General features: G+C 45.6%; 1 protein-coding gene across 1 annotated transcript; it reads right to left on the reverse strand.

Annotated features, from left to right (window-relative positions):
* Positions 1–6,212: 6,212 nt before the first annotated feature.
* Positions 6,213–7,184, reverse strand: Or11l3 (olfactory receptor family 11 subfamily L member 3). The gene is given in 1 exon segment (NM_001000012.1): positions 6,213–7,184. A coding segment is annotated over 1 exon segment (972 nt).
* Between the last annotated feature and the right edge of the window lie 12,399 nt (positions 7,185–19,583).

Here is a 19,583-nt window from a genome sequence, read left to right on the forward strand (position 1 = left end):
CACATTACTGTGTCCTTCAGCATTTTTCAGTGATTTGAGTTGAATCTTTCACTCATCATCCTTCTGGCTTGTTTTGTTTTTTAAGTGTGTACTTGAATGTTTTGTTTGTGTGTATGTCTATATACATGTGCACCTGTACACTCAGAGGACAGAAGAAGGCACTAGGTTCCTCAGAACTGGAGTTACAGGAGGTTTGTGAGCCACCATAAGGGTGCTGGGAACCTAACCCTAGTCCTCTGGGAGGGCAACAAGTGCTCTTAACTGCTAAGCCATCTCTCCAGGCTCTCAGATTTATCCTTAATATATTGCCAAAGCTATAAAGAATTTTGTCCACATGGGCAGTCTAAAAGACTGCAAAAGTTTACAAAGACCGTCTGGAAAGTTGTGCACTCGGATATATTGCTAGATATCTCTTTGCCTCAAATCGCAAAGCTCAGCATCCACTTTTTTCCCATTAAGAGATGAGAAATGATGGTTAGTTAATAAAGCAATTCTTGACTCACGAGCATGAGGAATCTGAGTTTGAGCCCTAGAACCCACACAGAAAAGCTGGCTCGGCTGTGAGCCTGAAATCTCAGCACTGGAAAGGCAGGGACGGGGATCGCTGAGGATTACTGGATAGACAGTCTAGGTGAACTGATGAGTTCCAGACTTGTGAGAGAGCTAGTCAGAGATCACTGCAGAAGACTGGGTGGGGGATGGAGAGAGTGTAACAGGCAAAGGTGGCAGATGACCCCAAGGAAACCACATAACCTTACACGGCAGGGCAGTTACACATAATGAACTCACAATGCTGTGCCGCCGGTCACCAGACCTGTGAGAGCCTAAACAAGACAGAATCTCTCGTGGAGGAGGGAGTCAGGCGTGAAGTTCCGTCCCTAGCAGAGGAGCTGTTGTTAGCTGCTGAGAGAGGGTCGGTTTTCTCTAAAAGTACAGCCATTGATAAGCCAAGCCACACACCCAAAAATGTGTGAATAGTACAGACTGGTACTGATGTGGGTGGCAGACACAATGCAGAGTGGGGAAGAAGAGATGGAGGAGGGAAAATACACATGATCAAAATACATTGGACCAAATTCTCACATAACAAATTAAATTAAGAAAAAGGAGAAGAGGAAGAAAAAGAAAGGAGGAAAAAGGAATAAAGAGGAAAGGTAGATGGAATCTGAGAATGACATTTGAGATTTCCTTCTGGCCTCCACACACATTCATGCACATGTATGTACACACACACACACACACACACATGTATGCACACACACACACACACACACACACACACACACACATGCATGCACACACAGAAACAAAACGGTGTGATCATTTTGGAAATGTCCAGCTGTATCGAGCTGTTTCGATGATAAATACGAAGCTACAAGTAGTCATCTACAACAGAGAAACTGGGTTGCTCTCATGTGGAGAGAGTGTAAACAGTCATGTTTACCCTCATTCCCTGAGACTCCATTTCTCACAGCAGAGCTAAGCCCTTTGGAACTTGGATGAAAATGCAGGTCAGCACACTCTACGGCCTTGTGTATCATGTATACAGACTTTACATGAAGAAACAAGAAAATAAGAGGCTTCGTGTGACATCTAAAACCCTCTTTAATCAATGTGTTCCTTTTAAGATTTAATGTTGTGGCTTTTTTTCATAATTTTGATTATTATAATGTTTTCTTTTTTACCATAGAAAAAGTTGATTCCCACCTTCAGGTTGACTGATATCTTCATAGAAGTGGTCAGATAGCCACCATCTTGGCTCACGCATGTCATCCCAGCACCCTGGAAATGGGGGCAGAATTTAATTAAATTTAAGGCCAGTGTGGGATACAAGGTGAGTTTCAGACTTTGCAATACAACATGAGATCTTGTCAATAAAAATCAATCAATCAATAAGTAGTAAAATGATGTTGACCAGACCTGTGTTTTATGGTTTTCAGAGCCCATTTCCCCATTCATCATTTAATTGTTGGTATGATAGAGTATTAACCAAAACACAAGGACAATCCCATAGTAGCAAGTGTACCGTGTTTTATTTATAGCCCATTCAATGGTTTCCATGGTTTAGTTTAGAAAACATGCATTTTGGGGTACACAGGAGTCCTTCATGGTAGTGAATGGGCTTTGTTCTGAACTAGTCCCTCCAACCTTTTCTTCTTTCTTGAGACAAAGTTTCTGTGAATCCCTGGCTTTTCCGGAATCTAGGCTGACCGCTGCCTCGTGAGTGCTAGGATTAAAGGTGTGTGCTCCCACTGCCTGGCTTCTCCAACATTTCTATGTGTTAGGGTTTAAATCTTGGACAGAACACACCAAACCAACATGGTTCCACATGGAGAGGTTTAATAAGAGAAGAGTAGAGGAGGGGAAAGGAGGTCCACCATGGGCATGTGGTGGGAAGGGGGAAGGGGGAAGGGGGAAGGGGGAAGGGGGAAGGGGGAAGGGGGAAGGGGGAAGGGGGAAGGGGGAAGGGGGAAGGGGGAAGGGGGAAGGGGGAAGGGGGAAGGGGGCAAGAACAGAGAAGAACAAAGAGCAAGAGGGAGAGCAGGGGGCAAGCAACCCCTTGTATAGTCAGGCTGTTGCTAGACAACTGTGGGGCGGAGCATGCCTAACTGCTGCCAGATAGCTGTGGGGGTGGAGCTTAGAAAGAATACCAACTTATGACCAAAAAACTTTCAGATGTCTGAAATCATTCTTTAAAAAGATAATAAATGCAAGGCACTGAAAAGCTCTCAGGGAGAACTTTCCCTCGGGATGGAGACCCTCCAACTCCAAAGACCAGACCGAGACACCACAGGATGCAATCAGCAAGAGGATTTGGTTTATTGTCGGGATACACAGGCACAGGCACCTGCGGGCGCTTCAGTCACTCGGGGGACTGGCGCGCCCCACGGAACCAAGGATGGGCTTTTATAGGATTTTGGGGAGCAGAAGCAAGCATACAGAAGCAGATGCATGGTTACAGGGATATAATTGGTGGATTCTAATATGGCAAGGGTTTAGCCCGGGGGCAAGTTTCCTAGCTACCTTCCTGAAACATAACGGCTGACTCGGCCCCCCAAGGGTTCAGCCCGGGGGCAAGTTTCTTAGCTACCTTCTTGGAACATAACGACTGACTCGGCCCCCCACCAGGGTGTGGGACCTCTCCCGGGGCTTTTTTTCATTGTCAGGTGCTCAACCGAAGTCGTCCTGTTGCCAGGCCTTCAACCAAACATATCTTGCTTGGCAGCCGCTGTGTACTCAGTGTTCTAACCTTTCCCTGAACCAGTCATCTTAAGTACAGCCTTGCAAAATGGCGTTACTGCTGTTAAGCTGGGGTCTTTCAGGCACACCTTTAATTTCAGCACTAAGAGACAGAGGAAGGCAGATCTCTGTGAGTTCAAGGCCAGCCTGGTCTTTTTCCAGCCAAGACTGCATAGTGAGGTGCCCCCCCCCAAAAAAAAAACCAAATTCAAAAAAAAAAAAAAGAGGACAGTACATGTAGAAGGAAAACCAATAGTATTTTTTTCTAATGTGATAATGGAGTGCTGGAGAGATGTCTCAGTACTTAAGAACATTTGTTGTTCTTACAAAGGGCATATAGGTTTGGTTCCCAGCATTTACATGATGGCTCACAACCAACCATAACTCTAGTTCTCGGGGGATTGGATGAGCTTTTCTGAGCTCTGTGGGTACCACGTTTCCATGTGGCACACATACATATGCACAGCCATAATAGTCATACACATAAAAAAATCTAAAAAGATTTAAAGTATGGTATTGGCTAATTTAGCCTGATAGCCCAGTCGTATGACGAAGGGAACTGAGATTTGTACTATATTCAGTCACTTTAAGTTCCTCTCTGTAAATCTGGGGGCACCGATATTCTCTTTGGAGTGGGCAGCCTCATTAGTGAGCTGGTGTTGGAAGGCACACACCCCAACTCTGCCTAGCAGAAGCTAAGTGAAAACTCTGCCCTGTGAAACCTGTGTCCACCGCCATTGCTTCAGATTATATTCCACACAGCTTAGAGCTTCGTTTAGGACATCCTCCTACACTAATCCCAGGCCCTTGGAAACCATTTTCTCTCAGCTGGTTCTGTCTTCCCACGTAGTTCTCTCTACCTTCAGGAGTATTAAGTGACCATCTACTGGTCCCTTCCTCTTACCTGATGTCACCACATTCTTCAAATTCAGACCACTACTTTTTACTGATCTCTCTTTAGACAAATAAGCAAATCCTATCCTCGCCTCTATAGAATGGCATCAAAATACACACACACCCCAAATCCTATAGTGAATAGAGTACTTCTTGTTCTGTGTTGGTGCTCACATCTGCTCACAGTTCCTTCCTGCCGTATCTTGGGCTCTGGTTAGCACTTCCAGTAATCATTTATATTTTTAATATACTAATTGATCTTCCCCACAACTGTTTCAATGTACCCAGATGCTTAAAACCTTACGGTTAACAAAAATACAACCGTCTCTGCAGTAAGATTTTCTCCCCCCTCACCTTTTGAAAGCACATTTCTCAGGACAGCTATATACTTACACTCTCGCTTTGGTTTCCCACTAGCCATTCCCCTCCTCCACTGTCACTCTCCAATAATGAGGCCACCACTCTGCAAAGGGAGGGCAGCAGTGTCTGTTCTGAGATGCTTGTCTCCATCCCTGTCTTGCCTGCCGACAGCCTCTTCATCCATAGCAGGAGTCCCCCAGCTCCTACCCCTGCCACCACCACCGTGGTTGCTCACAGACTGGACTTCTCTTCCTCATGCCTCATATCATGAAACTCCTCCATGAGTGACCTTTTCTCCACTGGTTCGAGCTCTCCACCAGCACACTTCCTTTGGTGGATTATACTGCTAAACCTAAAATCAAGCCGGTTTCCTTCACAGCACCAGCTGCTGCGGTGGCCTTCGTGGTTGTGGGGGGTCATTGTCTTGTTTTCTCCACATCACTGAGGTTTTTAACAAATCACTCCACTGCCTATACACTACCCTTTGATGATCATCATTTACAGAGTTTTAAAATTCTGCAGGGCTTTTAACCTATACCATCCTTCCCTGCTCCTCAACAAACTATCCTCTGCACTTGCCTGGTGCCTCCATGTCTTCTGTCCTCAGTGTCTGTCTTCTGACTCACTGCTCTGCTCAGTTTTCTTCTCACTGAGAAGTGGAGGCTGAACACGCCCCCATCCCCTGCCCCACACAACGTGTGATCTGCTGTGCTAAACTCATAGGCTGATTCCTTCTCCAAGTCTCAACCCCAGCTTGTGTGACTGTTTCGCAGTGGTCAGCTCTAGATGCTCGTCAGAGGTTGCGTTGTCCCCACTCCACCCCTGCCAGAGCATCAGCCATTAAGGTAAAGTCTTTCTTCCCTGGCTTTTTGTGTACCCTGTCAAACTGTAGCACTGACCTGGTACAAGTCAAGGGATCAAAAATATCTTCAGGGTTAATGAGTAGATCAGTGGACAAGACTAGCTCAGACCTCCTAAATATCGTCTGAATTAAGAAAATAGCTCCTAACTTTAATCCCAGCACTCAGGAGACAGGGGCAGGTAGAACTCTTTGAGTTCAAGGCAATACTTGTCTGTCTAGTGAGCTCTAGGCTAGCCAGGGCTCTTAGTCTAAATAAATAAATTCATTGCCACGCAACTGTGGTGGCACACGCCTTTAATCCCAGCACACAGGAGGCAGAGGCAGGTAGATCTCTGAGTTTGAGGCCAGCCTGGTCTACAGAGGGAGCTCCAGGACAGCCAGGGATGCACAGATAAAACTGTCTCAAAAAGAAAACAGATGAAGAAGAAGAGATAGAGGAGGAAGAGAAGGGGGAAAGGAGGGAAGACGGAAGGAAAGCAAACAAATGGGACAATAAGTGAAGCCTTGAATTTCAAGATATAAGGATCTCTGGATCTTTTTTCCTCCCTTTGTTTTTGTTGTTTGTTTGTTTGTTTGTTTGTTTTCCTTTTCTAGAAAATCATTAATTAAAACACCTTAAAATTTTTGGTTATAAAAAAAGAAATGCTTGGCACCACAGAAACTTTTACTTATTCTTTCTTACCGTGAGGGCATTTCAAAGTTTTATCTTTTCCCATTCATTTTTTGTACAGCTACTGAATAACACCAAACTTTGTGTTTAAGAAGCCAGTCTGACACCGCTTTAGAGCAACCATTTCCAAGCTCCACGGGGGGAGAAACAAATGCTAGTGCTTGAAGCACTGTGTGTTCAGGGTCCCTATTTAATGCTGACACTTCCTTTCCCTCTGGCTCTGTAGACACCACACTTTGTTCTCACGAGTTTTCTAACTGCCTCTTTGAAGTCTTTGTTCCTCAGGCTGTAGATAACTGGGTTCAGTAGTGGGGTGATCACAGTGTAGAAGACAGAAATGACCTTGTTGAGCTCCGGGGACAGATGCGCATTTGGGCGCACATACATGGAGATCATGGTCCCATAGTAGATGGTGACCACGGCCAGGTGGGAGCCACATGTAGAAAATGTCTTCATCCTGCCGGTAGTGGAAGGGATTCTCAGAATGGAGGACACTATGAAAATGTAGGACACGAGGGTTAGGAGGAAACAGATGCAGAGCACAGCGATGGACAGGACAAAGATGGCCATTTCTGTCACAAAGACGCTGGAGCAGGACAGCTGGATTAATGGAGGGAGGTCACAGAAGAAATGGTTGATGCGGTTGGGCCCACAGAAGTCCAACTTAGAAATCAGGAGGGAAGGCAGGAAGCCCGTGCCCACCCCTGTCACCCAGGAGACTGTTACCAGAGCAGCACAGTTGTCAGGACTCATGAGAAGAGAGTAGTGGAGCGGGTGGCAGATGGCCAGGTATCGGTCATAAGCCATTGCGGCAAGGAGGAAACACTCAGTAGCACCGAAAAACACAAAGAAGTACAGCTGGGTCATACAGGCAGGGAAAGATAGCATGTGGCCCCAGGTGGCCAAGTTGGACAGCAGCAGGGGCACCGTGGTGGATGTGTACCAGATCTCCAGGAAGGACAGATGTTGGAGGAACGTGTACATGGGAGCGCGCAGGCGCGGATCCTCACTCACCACAGCAATGATCACTATGTTGCCCGTGATGGTGAGGAGATAGAAGCACAGGAAAATGGCAAAGAGGAGGGACTGCCACTCAAGAAGATTCCGGAATCCTAAGAGCTGAAACTCAGTGACCTTGGATAGGTTTTGGGGCTCCATTTTCTGTGAAGGCAGAACACATTTTGAAAAACACTGCGTACAAGGCATAAGACATTCGCAACGTTTGATGTTTGGATTGCAAGAGTTGGTCCTCTAGTAGTTTGAAACTAGTGTGTAGTGTGTTGGGTACTTGTCTGACAAAATGCAACTTCTGGGAGGAAGGCTTTGTTTGGGATCACAGTTGGGAGGTAGTTTATCATGATGCTGTGGTAGTAGGAGCGGGAGGACCCATTGTCTCCACAGTCTGGGGTAAGGGAGGGGATTCACTGCTCTTCTTTCTCCTTTTATTTATCCAAGATCAGTGGATGGTGCTGTCAGTCAGTCTTCTCAGTTCAACTGACCTAATCTAGAGACTCGCTCCCAGACATGCCCATAGGTTTTGTCTGTTTGATGATCTAGATGTCAAACTGGCAATCAAATTGCATGCAAGTTTTCAGAGGGACAAATGTGTTAGTTCCAGCTTTCCTTTGCATAAACACATTTTGTTTATTTGCTTTTTTTTTTAATTTGGGGGCACAGAGTCTCGCTAAGTATCCAGGTTGGCCTGAAATTTACAGTCTGCCTGCCCCAATCAGCCATGTGCTGAGGTGTCCACTGCCACCCCCAACTTTTACAGCCACATTTAAGGCAACAAGCTGAACAGAGATATTAAATCCTGGAAAGATATTTATCAAGTTCTATTTCTTTGGAGTTTGTGAAATACTGAAGTCTCAGATCCAAAGACATAAGAAGACATATATGTAGTAGCACACACAGAGAAGGACAGGACAAAAGGACAGACAGAAGGAGGCAACTGCAATGGTCTGAGATGATGGGTGAGGTAGGCAGAGTGGGAGATGTGCTTTATAGCAACATATCAAAAATAAAAATGCATACCTTAAATGTACACTTTTATGTTTGACGTCAATAACATTGGAAAAATCTTAGAAACCGACAAACACAACAAAACTTGATTAAAACCATGTGGAAGAAAAGGGAGAGAGAATGCACTCTGAGGTCCTGGGAAAGTCTGTTCATTCTTCCTTTAATAACATTTTACTGACAGTATACTGTGTGTGTGTGCACGCATGTGTGTGTGTGTGTGTGTGTGAATATTAGTATGTATGCATGTGTGAGCATGTATGTGTATGCATATGTATGAGCATGTAAGCATATATGTATGTGTGTATATGGGTGAGCATGTGTGAGTGTATGTATATGTGAGTATATGTATATGTGTGAGTGTGTATATGTATGAGCATGTGTGAGTGTGTATATGTATGAATGTGTGTATGCATGAGCACGTATGAGTACATGTATGTATGTATGTATGTATGTATGTGTGAGCATGTATAAGTGAATGTATGTGTGTATGTGTGAGCATTGTGAATGTATGTATGAATGAGTGTGTTTATGTGTGAGCACATGTGAGTGTATATATGTGAGTGCGTGTGTGTGTGTGTGTGTGTGTGTGTATGTGTGTGTAGCTCACTGATCAGTTAATTTATTTCTCACTCCCACAAAGGCCCTTCTTTTTACCTATTAGGTAACACACTCATCACTCTGACCCTTCTTCTGTACCAACATCCAACATGGACAGACACCTTGTACTTTTATTTAAACTCATTGTCAAACACAGCAAAAAGTCCACACTCACCTGCCATACCTGAACTCTGTGCCTCTAATGGAGTGGGATCCAGCAAAAGTGTTAACTCGGTGGGAACCAACAAAAGCATTGCCACATTAAAATCGGTAAAGGAGGAGGGGCTAGGGAGGTAGCTCGGCAGTTAAGAGTGTGTAATGCTCTTGTAGAGGACTGGAGTTTAGTTCCCAGTACCAAGTCAAACAGCTCACAGTTGCCTATAACTCCAGCTCCAGGATATCCAGTGCAGGCACCTCTACACACGCACACACAGACACAGACACAGACACAGACACAAACACACACACACAGAGAGAGAGAGAGAGAGAGAGAGAGAGAGAGAGAGAGAGAGAGAGAGAGAGAGACTAGACACATAATCAACAATAAAATACATCTTTAAAATTCACACCAGAACCCAGTGTGCCTGGTGTGCAGAGCACCTCCCCCTTGTTTCTCCCCGCTCACCTGCTCTCCTTGAGGTCTCCCCAGGGATATTTCATTCTGCTCTCTCTTCTCCACTATCTAAGAAGCCTGTGTCTTTCTCTGTCCCCAGTGGAAGCCCTGCAGTGGGATGTCTGTGAACACTGGATCACTCTACTCTCAGGTCACCCCCACTTCCTGAGGAAGCAGCCTGCCCCACTTCAGGTCTCCTAGACTCTGAAAGGTCAGGCAGTGATCCCACTGACCTCCATGGACTCCGCACTGGCCACCTCTCTGCTGCATTTCTTCTTGTTGACCAAAACACCGATGTTTATTTCCCCTTTTCAAAACAGCAACACAGCAAAGAAGGGTCTTAAACTAAGTTTTCCAAACACTGCTTATGTTGCTCATTTTCCCAGCTGCCTTCTCCAGCTGGGCCTATTCCCTTATGAACAGCAGTCAGGGCTTTTCTGTCATCTCTGCTCCACAAGGACTCTGCCACATCCCTCCTGACCTGCCCCAAACTGCCCTCATTCCTAATCCTCTTCTGTCATTACCATCTCACAGCTCACTGACCTCTTCCTCTTTCTGACCCACTGGTCACTCAGTATCTATAACCCCACGCCCCAGACCTGCCTCTCCATTTGCATAGCCATGAGTCTGAGCACCTCCCAGGCTGCTCATCTTTCTGCTGCTTGCAACCTTTGACTATTATATGTGGTTCTAGGGAAAGAAGACTTCCCTTTGATTCTAAATCCTATGTTGGCTCTTGACTCTCAGGTTCATGCATGAGGCTAACCATGGGGTTTGTCATGACAACTGCTGTGTTTGGAACACACGCTAGTCTTGGAACACAGGTCAGGCTCATCAGCGTTAGGATCTGAGCCTTCACATAAACTGACTCTCCTCATTACCTTTGGCAGCACGCATGTCTCCCTCAGTGCCCAATGCCTTCCACCTCACCTCCCTCTGCCTTCTTATTCAGGGCAGGATTTGTGAAGTTGTGTATCTCAGACTCGGTACTGGATGCTTTTTGTTATATCAGCTAAGTCCAGATATTCCCAATTCCCGTCTACTTTCTGTTCTACAATGCTTGCCCTGTGAACAAAGCGCCACCCCCTCCCTCCTGCATCTGTGCAATGCTGTCTTTTGCAGTCCTCATGTCCAATCCACTGTACCCCAAAAGGTAACTGAGCTAAAAATTTAAGCCACAGGCAGATCATACCGAGAGCACGAAGGACATGGCCGCCAGTCAGCTTAGTCACCCCTGGGCACAAGCTCTTGTGCTAATTGGCCACATTGGTTCTTCGTCTCTGATGTGGTTTATATGTAGTTGGTTCTGTTTTCTCCTTACATGATTGGGCCACACATTGGAAACACCATGTTCACGTGGCCCTGCGTTTCTTACTATCTTTAAATGTTCACATCTGTTATCAGAAGTGTTCTGCCTGGTGTTGCATGTGTATGAAGCAAGACCTTGAATCCACACGGATGGCAGTGTCCTCAAGCAGGGGGATGTGACCAAAGAGCTGTTGAGTCGTGCCTATACTTACAAATTCTCTGGATGAATCAACCTCGTTATCTTTAAGAAAATGATCTTTTCTTACCTTAGCTTCCTCTTGCTTTCCAATAAGTGTGTCACTACTGAGCTAATTAAAATGAACACCAAACACATTTTAAAAGAATAATTTAGAGTTAAGGAGGGATGGTCTGCAGGCTGATGAGACCATAGAGGCACTGCACTAAAATGCACCAAGCTGCCAAAAGGTTAACTTGGGTTCTCATTCACTAAAGTCTGTTTACAATACACACACCAGTGCACAGTGTGCTTCTGATATAATCTGCTCATTGCCTATTAAAAGACAGGTCTCTTGAAAGGTGACTGCTCCCAAAAGGACTTTATTAACACTGAGCTGGAGAAACACTTCTGCTTTCCAAAGTGCTGAGTTCTGAAGCCCTGGAGTGAATGGTGTAACCTCAGCTTAACTACAGTGGAGGTCTCCTTTCTATCAAGTCAACACAATCAAGGACGTTACTGGTCTTTGCAGCGACCCTTTGATTTCCCGGGTCCTCTGCTGGAGTTACTTCTCTGCTATTATAGTTTAATTTTCTGGTCAGCTGAGGTACAACGATCTGTTCTTTCATACAAACAGAGAATGTGTCTGGGGTGGAAAGGCCATGGTCATGAGGAATGACACACTGGAGTCAGTGTAACTTTAAAAATCTAACATTCAGCCACCCCCTCAAATAATAGTAAGTATGTGCACTGAACAGACACATACCATGTTATCTCCAGAAGGCGATTTCACCTCCATGCCCAGGCTGCTCCCCCATACCTGCCCCTCTGAGCAGAGCCCAGAGGCCTGAGGACCAAGCTTCCCTTAGCTGGGATGAGTGCTGGGCTTCTATGGTGAGATCTGGGATCTGCCATCTCCTGCTGCTGTTGGATGCTGAGGGAACCAGACTTCTCTTTTCAATAGTCCTAGGTTTCCTGGAGACACGGTCCTTCTGAGACCCTTGTTCCCAGGACGGTTTTGCATAATTTCCCAATCAAGAGGGTAAACAATAAGACTCTCCTGCCAAGATCCAGCTCTGCCCAGGAGCCCTCAGTGGCAAAGCTCAAGAGAGAGAGAGGCCATTGTTACATTCTCTTTGGAAAGAACTTGTTCGAATTTTTAGATTAGGGTAGATCCCACTAATTTTGACCTAAGACTTTTGTCAACCAAACGGGTGTTTCATTTAAGCCCAGTGGTTTGGTTGTATGATTGTGATGAACTTTCTAAAGGCTGGTGTGAGTTCTACATTCTGTGGAGTGGTATCTCACTGTTCCACTATAATTGCAAATGAGGTTAAATATTTATACAACTACAGATGAATTAGCTCATCAGTTAAACAGATCTGTGCCAGAAATCATAAGGTCTGTGAATGTCAGTTTAACTAGGCTAATGTAGGAAGGACTTAGCCTGGGAAGTAATACTCATTTATGTTTTGGAAGAGGAATTGGAAAAAAGATGATCTTAAACTCATCTCTAATATAGCAGGACTTGAAATAAAAGCTGACTGGATGGAGAACTGAGTCATTGAGAAGAGCTAATTTAAGATGTCTGGGGCTCTTTCATACGTTAGGTACATCAGCACCCTGTGGTGGTATAGGCTGCCTTCCTTATGATTAAGATGGTGGTGTAGGCTACTTTCCTTACTATTAATGTGGTGGTGTGTGGTGCCTTTCTTATTGATTCATGCTTTATTAAATGAATATTTTCAAAATTGTTTGATCTGTGTGTATAGCCTTCATAAAATTCAGAGTGGCAAGTAAAATGTAGACAAATCTATATCCTCTTAAATACCCATAATTCCGGGCTCCAAAGCCAAGCATCTCTGTTCCACATATGAAGTTGTCAATTGGATTATAATATAACACCCATCTTAGTTCTTTTTGTGACCACTTTCACAGTCAATGTTTACCATAGAAGTCTCTCTCTCTCTCTCTCTCTCTCTCTCTCTCTCTCTCTCTCTCATGAAAAACTCTAACATGCTGAAATCTTGTAATTATTTACTGTGGGTATTAGTATGACTGCTCTAGACACAGTTATGGCTCATGTAGCATGTTAGGCTTTGCGGGCTTCTTCACACCTCTCTGCCAGGATACAGATCTTAGGCCTGGATGGCATCAGACACGAGAAGCCCACAAAGCCGACCGTGTACTTCTTTTCCTTGTCAGCTGTAGAAACAAACCAATAGAGCTTCTGTTTGGGTCGACAGCTGCTGGAGAAGCAGAGACAGGAGGGTCCTGGGGTTGATAAAGTCACAGTTTATCCCTGAGCCAGAGCCAGACAAAGGGCCCTAGAACTTGGCAATGTGTAGTCAGACATCAAGCCTCCCAGGCAGATGTGTGACAGGGAGAGAGGATGTCAAGGCACTGAGGGCCAGGTTGACACAGGGCTTCTCTTTCCTGGGGCAAGGAGAGTTTGGGTGGTCAAACATCACCTCTCAGAAGGAAGTGGATGGTTTTGAGTGGGGGGGGTGGGGAGTCATGGAGTCTGGTGAGATGGCTCAACAGGGACTTACTAATGACCTGAATTAAATCCCTGTGTGCCATGGTATTGAAGGAGAGAACTAACTCCCACAAGGAGTCCACCTGACCACCACAGCACCACATGCATGTATACAGAAACACACACACACACACACACACACATACACACACGCACACACACACACAGAGAGAGAGAAAGACAGAGAGACAGAGAGACAAAGAGAGAGACAGAGAGAAAGAGACAGAGTTTCATTTAAAAAAAAAACACCATAAGCTATCAGTCAGAGAATCAAGTCATCCTGGTCCCTACATCTTAAGCTCATGTGAAGGAAAGACACGCATGAAAAAGAGTGGTTGCCACGGGTTCTCATGACTATTAGTAACTCAATAGTAAACCTTGATCTAACAATGCATAACTATTGTTTTACTGCCCTGGGGTTCCTCTAATCTGTTTTACCATCACAGATCCAAAGCCACTGTACCAATGGACATGACCTTTGAAACCATTAGCCAAAATAAATATTTCCTCACCAACATAGTAATCTCTGGCATTTCATCACAACACTGAAAAGCTAACTCACTCACAGACATGCAGACTCCCTACAGTACCATAGTTCCGTCTAGATTTCGGAGGCCATATTGGTAAATGTAACTCTTCCTCCCCTCCTTAAATGCAGGACGTGGGAGAGTCGTGTTTGATGGAGTCATGAAACACTGACGAGTGAAGCCACTGCTGTGCCTCTCAGGCTGCCGTGCACTAGGCTGGGGGCACAGCGTCTCTCCTGCTGCAGTATTTTCCTTCAGTCTGTGCTCTGGAAGCTTCTAGATCATTAGTTTATGGTAATGAGAGAATGAGGCTTTAGAACTACATGAAAAGGAAAGGAAGAAGAGGTGTTTCATCCGATGCAGAAAAAGAGAGATAAACAGATGACTTAGAAAGAGGTACTGAAGCCTGACGGTGGTGGCAGCAGCGGTGACGGCAGTGGCAGAGGAGGTGGCACACATCTTTAATCCCAGCTCTAGGGAGGCAGAGGCATGCAGATTTTTTCCAGGACAGGACAGCCAGGCCTGTTACACAGAGAAATCCTGTCTTGTCCCCTCACCTCCCCCAAAAACATAAAGGAAAAGAAAGAGAAATTGAATTAAATGAGTTTACAAGAGCAATTAATTTGCTAGTTTCCTGCATGTTTGTAATACATTTTTTGACACTCTAAATATGTATTCCACACTGACTTGGTACTTTCTATGCAAACCAGGCGGACTTCAAACTCGCAGAGATCTGTTTGCTTCTGATTCTCCATTGTTGGGATTAAAGTTGTGTGTCGCCATGCAGAGCTAGACACAGGTTTGTAAATGTCACTAGCAGCTGGAGATTTTAGACACGTACATGTAGGTTTAGAGGGAAGGATGACCCAAAGCGTAGGCTCTGTTCAGAAGACCGCCATACTTACCCACCACACAGGGAACAATGATGTGACAGGCAGGAGATGGGCCACATGTTTTCTAGAATGTAATTTTATGATCTCATAGACAAAAGATATTTTATTTATTTATTTTCTTACTTATTTACTTATTTGTACTAATTGGATGCACACCGCATATGAGCTTTGCCAGTATGAGGACAGAGGGGGAGACTTTTCTAAAAGTCGGATTCTTTCCTGAAAGCCCCCCTGCCTCACGATCCACACCGGCCAACAATGTTCTTATTCTGACCCAGCCTGGGAAACCCAGGGTCAGAAACCGTGGCCGCTGGGAGATTTATCTTCAAGCGTCACCTCCTTGTCCTGCCTATAAGGGATGGGAGTGAGGGCCGAACCCGCATCGAGGGAGTGTGTCTGTAGTGTGGACGTGCTGGTGTGAGCACCGCCTGGCAGCATCTTCCGGGAAGAGCGATCGATAGCACTGTAATCTTATCAGTGTTTCTTAGTATTCCAGGGGAAGATTTGGGGCGCGGGCCTACTATTGATTTAGAACCATTGTCTGAAATCGAGCCAATGAACAGACCACCGATTGAATGAAAGCAAAGAGCCACGGGAGAAAAATGCCCAGTGTGGGGTCAGCAGTTATCACGAGATGATCGGCAGGTGATTTGTTACTGTCTTCTCGAGGCTCTTGGTGCCTAATTAGGAAGTCTCACGTTGGAGCATCCCGTGTTGAACCCACAACAGAGGAGAGAGAAATTCAGAACAATTAGACCCTGCAGACAATTGAGTGTGTTCCCCTGTGGTCTGTGCTTCCTTTTCTTCTCCCTCGTGGGTTATCTGGTTGTGGAGTCAGATCTGGAGGGGCCAGTATAGTTTAAAATCTGAAGGAAAAAAAAAGAATAAAAGAGGAAAGGAAAGGACATGATTCCCTAGGTACGGTGGAAATGAAAAGTTTACTGTAGATAAAAGGGAGACCTAATCAGAGGCAGGGACATCTGGGAGAGTCCAGGATAAATAGGACCAGGCTGTGTGGGGAAACAGGGAGGAGGATGGAGAGAGGAAAGGGGGAACCCAGGCACAGCAGCCAGGAGGACAAAGACACAAAAGTGTGGGAACCAAAATATAGGGAAGGGAGGCTCAACCCAGCACTGTAGCTGCAGAGTTTAGGGTAGAGGCAGGCTATACCAACCCTACTCTATAACAAGCAGGGAGGCCAGGTCTCCTTTAATACGTTAAATAGGTACCTTGGCTGTTTGTATTTGGAATCCACATCTCCATTCACAATAAACATGAGCAAGCCTCCTAAATGACCTGGTGTAGGTCAGAGGATGGAGGCAACAGGCTTGCATAACTCACCAGAGGCCCTGAAGGGGATTGGGATCGGCAGAGCACTGGGTATGAACCCAGGTCTATCTCAGCCCCCAAAACGAGAACTCTGAGGAAAATTATAGGACTTGCAGGTGCTACAATATGGTCTCAAACCTGCTCACCTACAAAAGTGAGTGCTACCTTAAGATACCGGGTTTCTGGCCCAGCCATGGAGTTCAGAGCTATGAGACCAGACACTCCCCAAATCAGAGTGGTGAATTGGTTCTAGAGAGCCACCTCCACATGGAGCTGGGGAGACTTGGGGTACAGCTCCTTGGTCTGGTACTTTCTATTGTTGTATTCATTGGAGGAGATCTACTTTTCTGACAAAATTGAAACAATTTTACTTCTAAACGGGAAAAGTTACTCTCTCTCTCTCTCTCTCTCTATATATATATATATATATATATATATATGTATATATATATATATATATATATTCTGTAATCTATTGTGGGGCTGAATTTTGTCTTGTTTCTCTGAGAATGCAGAATCTTATTAGACATCCTCCACGGTTTCAACTCCAAGGTTCAAACATCCTCCAAGGTTTCTCCCAATTTCAGTTTCACTCTTACATAAGGAGGGAAAGTCCTATGTTACACGGAATGACTTTCTTTTCCTGGTTTCTCTAAAGCAGAAAGGTTTTATAGAGTTTTATAAAGGACTTGTTATTCGGACTAGTTGGTGGAGGGTGGGCAGGACAGTCCAGTAGGTCACTTCCTGAATGATTGCTGAGGGCCTGAGCTAAGTGAAATAATTAGGCCACAAAATGACAATTACAGTCTGAGTCCCCTTATGCAACGTAAGCTAGTGTCATCATAAGCACGGGAAGAATGGGACGAGCGAGAAGCTTACTGTCTAGCAAGCACAGAGCTTCCACTGGCTAAGAGGGAAAGAGCTGTAGAGAAAACCAATACATTATCAATACCTTCAATGCCGCTGAACTTCATACTTAAATTTTAAACTGTATTCCTTTTAAAGGTTAACACATTTACATGTTTAAATGTTGAAAGATTAAAACGTTTAGCACATTTGAAGTTTTAAATTTTGTAAGGTCCATCTATCATTTTTTTTTAATTAAGAGAAAAATACCGTCGCTTAAATGAAAACTGGAGTCATAAAAGTAAAACAAGAGGGAAGGAACTTGCTGAGTTTGGTGGTGAGAGATGAGGGGCGGGGGGGGAGAGGGAGAGAGAGTAAAAGAGAAAAAGGCAGAAGGGAGGGAGGGAAGGAAGGAAGGAGGGAGAGAGAGAGAGAGCGGGGAGAGAAGAGGGGAGGGAGAGGGAGAAAGGAGAGAGAGAGAGAGAGAGAGAGAGAGAGAGAGAGAGAGAGAGAGAGAGAGAGAGAGAGAGAGAGAGAGAGCATACAAACTGCCCAGGAGCACACCCAAAGCTAGAGAACTGGACTGAGCACCAGGCGGTTGAGCATCGGGCTGTGGCTCCCCCTAGTGGCAACAAGGTGGGACTAACAAGCCTTGGGAGCTCATTGGAAAGAAGCACTGACTGATGTTCTGAAGTGATGGAAGCCAGACCACGGCCCCAAAGGAGCAAAGGTATTTGGGATAGAGGTGTGGTGAACTAATACAAGGTCAGAGAAGACAGAACAGAGATGGAAAGGAGGGGTAAAAAGAGAGGCATCTTAGAAAAAGACAAGCCCAAGCAGCCTGCCCATGAGCTGGGGAGAGGGGCGGGTCAGAATGGGTATCCGGGCACAGCTGGGCTGCATGGGCGCAAGCACACCAGAGAGAAAAGGTCCCGAGAAGGTATAAATTAGGCCCTCCTCTCCCTAGAAAGCTAGGAAGGGCCGCGGATGTTTTCCCACTTGCAGTTCCTCTCATTTCTGTTCACCACATACCTGGATGTGTGTCCTGTAAGAGAATCTCATGTAATTTCAAGAATAGTAGGGCCAGTCTGATGGTTCAGTGGTAAATATACTTTCTGCCAAGCCTGACAACCTGAGTTTGATCCCCTAAACATACATGCTGGAAGGAGGGCACTCTGACGTGTTCTCCTCTGACCTCCATATGATATATGTGACATGCTATGCGCGCGCGCACGCACACAGCACACACACACACACACACACGCACGCACGCACACACGCACACGCACACATGCACACACACACGGCACACACACAACACGGCACACGCACACACACATGGCACACACGCACACACACGGCACACACACACACGCTCACACGCACACGCACACACACGCACACATGCACACACACACGCACACACGCACACACACACGCACACACACGCACACATGCACACACACACACGGCACACACACGGCACACACACGGCACACACACAAACACAATATAACTTTTTTTTTTAAAGAGAGTAATGTTTCAGCTCTCATCCTAGCCTACAAGTCTGTGAGGGAAAACAGTTTAAGTCCAGCAAGTGATAAATTAGTAGTGAGCTCACCCATCCGGATGCCCCCTGCCACCAAAGCATGCTGTCTCTCACTTCTCATTAGCCTTTTATCTTCTTCTAGATAGAGAAGTCTGGCTTTAGGTAAGCCCCAAGGTCAGAGACCTGTGGGTCCAGACATTTGCCTGATACATTTTTCTGTCTCCAGATTGGGCAGGTACGTGCTGCGGCATCTGTTCGAGTGATGGAGACACACAGCTAGAATGTTTGTGAACCCTGTGAGAAGTAGACAGTCACCCTTGGACTCTCCATACAGGCTGTCTGGGATAACCTGTGTTGACTCTGTGTGTCCACTTTCTTCTTTATTCTGCTCGTATTTGTCGAGTGGCCATATGCTCCACTGCTCAATCTGCAAAGTTTCAGGGATACAGTGGTAAACAAGATTGAGGTGAATTCCCTCAGGACTAACACAGCTAGATTCTGATTCATCCTTTTATTTGTGTTCCGATTTCTTTGATCTTTCTTCAGTTGCATACAGTTGCTATGTGGCAAAACCTCTAGTAAGTGCGTGGTGCCTATGTAATACCCCAAGGAACTTCAGATAGAATACTTTAAGACTGACATCCTTGTATGCGAGAGGAAATGCAGCAGTGACCCCAAGCCACTCAGCAAGATCTGTTCTCCGTCTGGAGCTAGGCTTTACTTTGCTCCCTCCAAGCCTTTCACCCTCCTTTCTTCTCTGATGTCACATCTTTAATGTTTTCTGCATTTAGATCTGAAGACTCTGTTTCAATTATTCACTTAACCCCTAGACAGATGGCCTCAGGAACACTTGACCCTGCACACCATCAAAGCTCCAAGCCAAGATTGCCTCATAGAAAAGCTCTGCAAACCTCAGAGGAGTTTGCCAGGTCCTGAGTCACAGTATGGCCACCCTAGCAAACTTCTATGCTATTTTTTGTCAGGGTCAGCCTTTCTGGAGGCTTCTTAGCCATTTGGATGTAGCCAGCCCCTCTGCCCAGGACCCTTTGGGGTCACACAGTCTGGAACAGGTGCTTCCTCCTTTCCAGGTTGTCACTGCTCTTCTGTAAGCTCATAGGCGTTTGAGGTCCAACCTCTGGCACTGCTTGCTAGACTCCTG

This window comes from Rattus norvegicus, chromosome 10, assembly GCF_021556685.1.
Source record: "Rattus norvegicus strain SHRSP/BbbUtx chromosome 10, alternate assembly SHRSP_T2T, whole genome shotgun sequence".
Taxonomy (NCBI): Eukaryota; Metazoa; Chordata; class Mammalia; order Rodentia; family Muridae; genus Rattus; species Rattus norvegicus.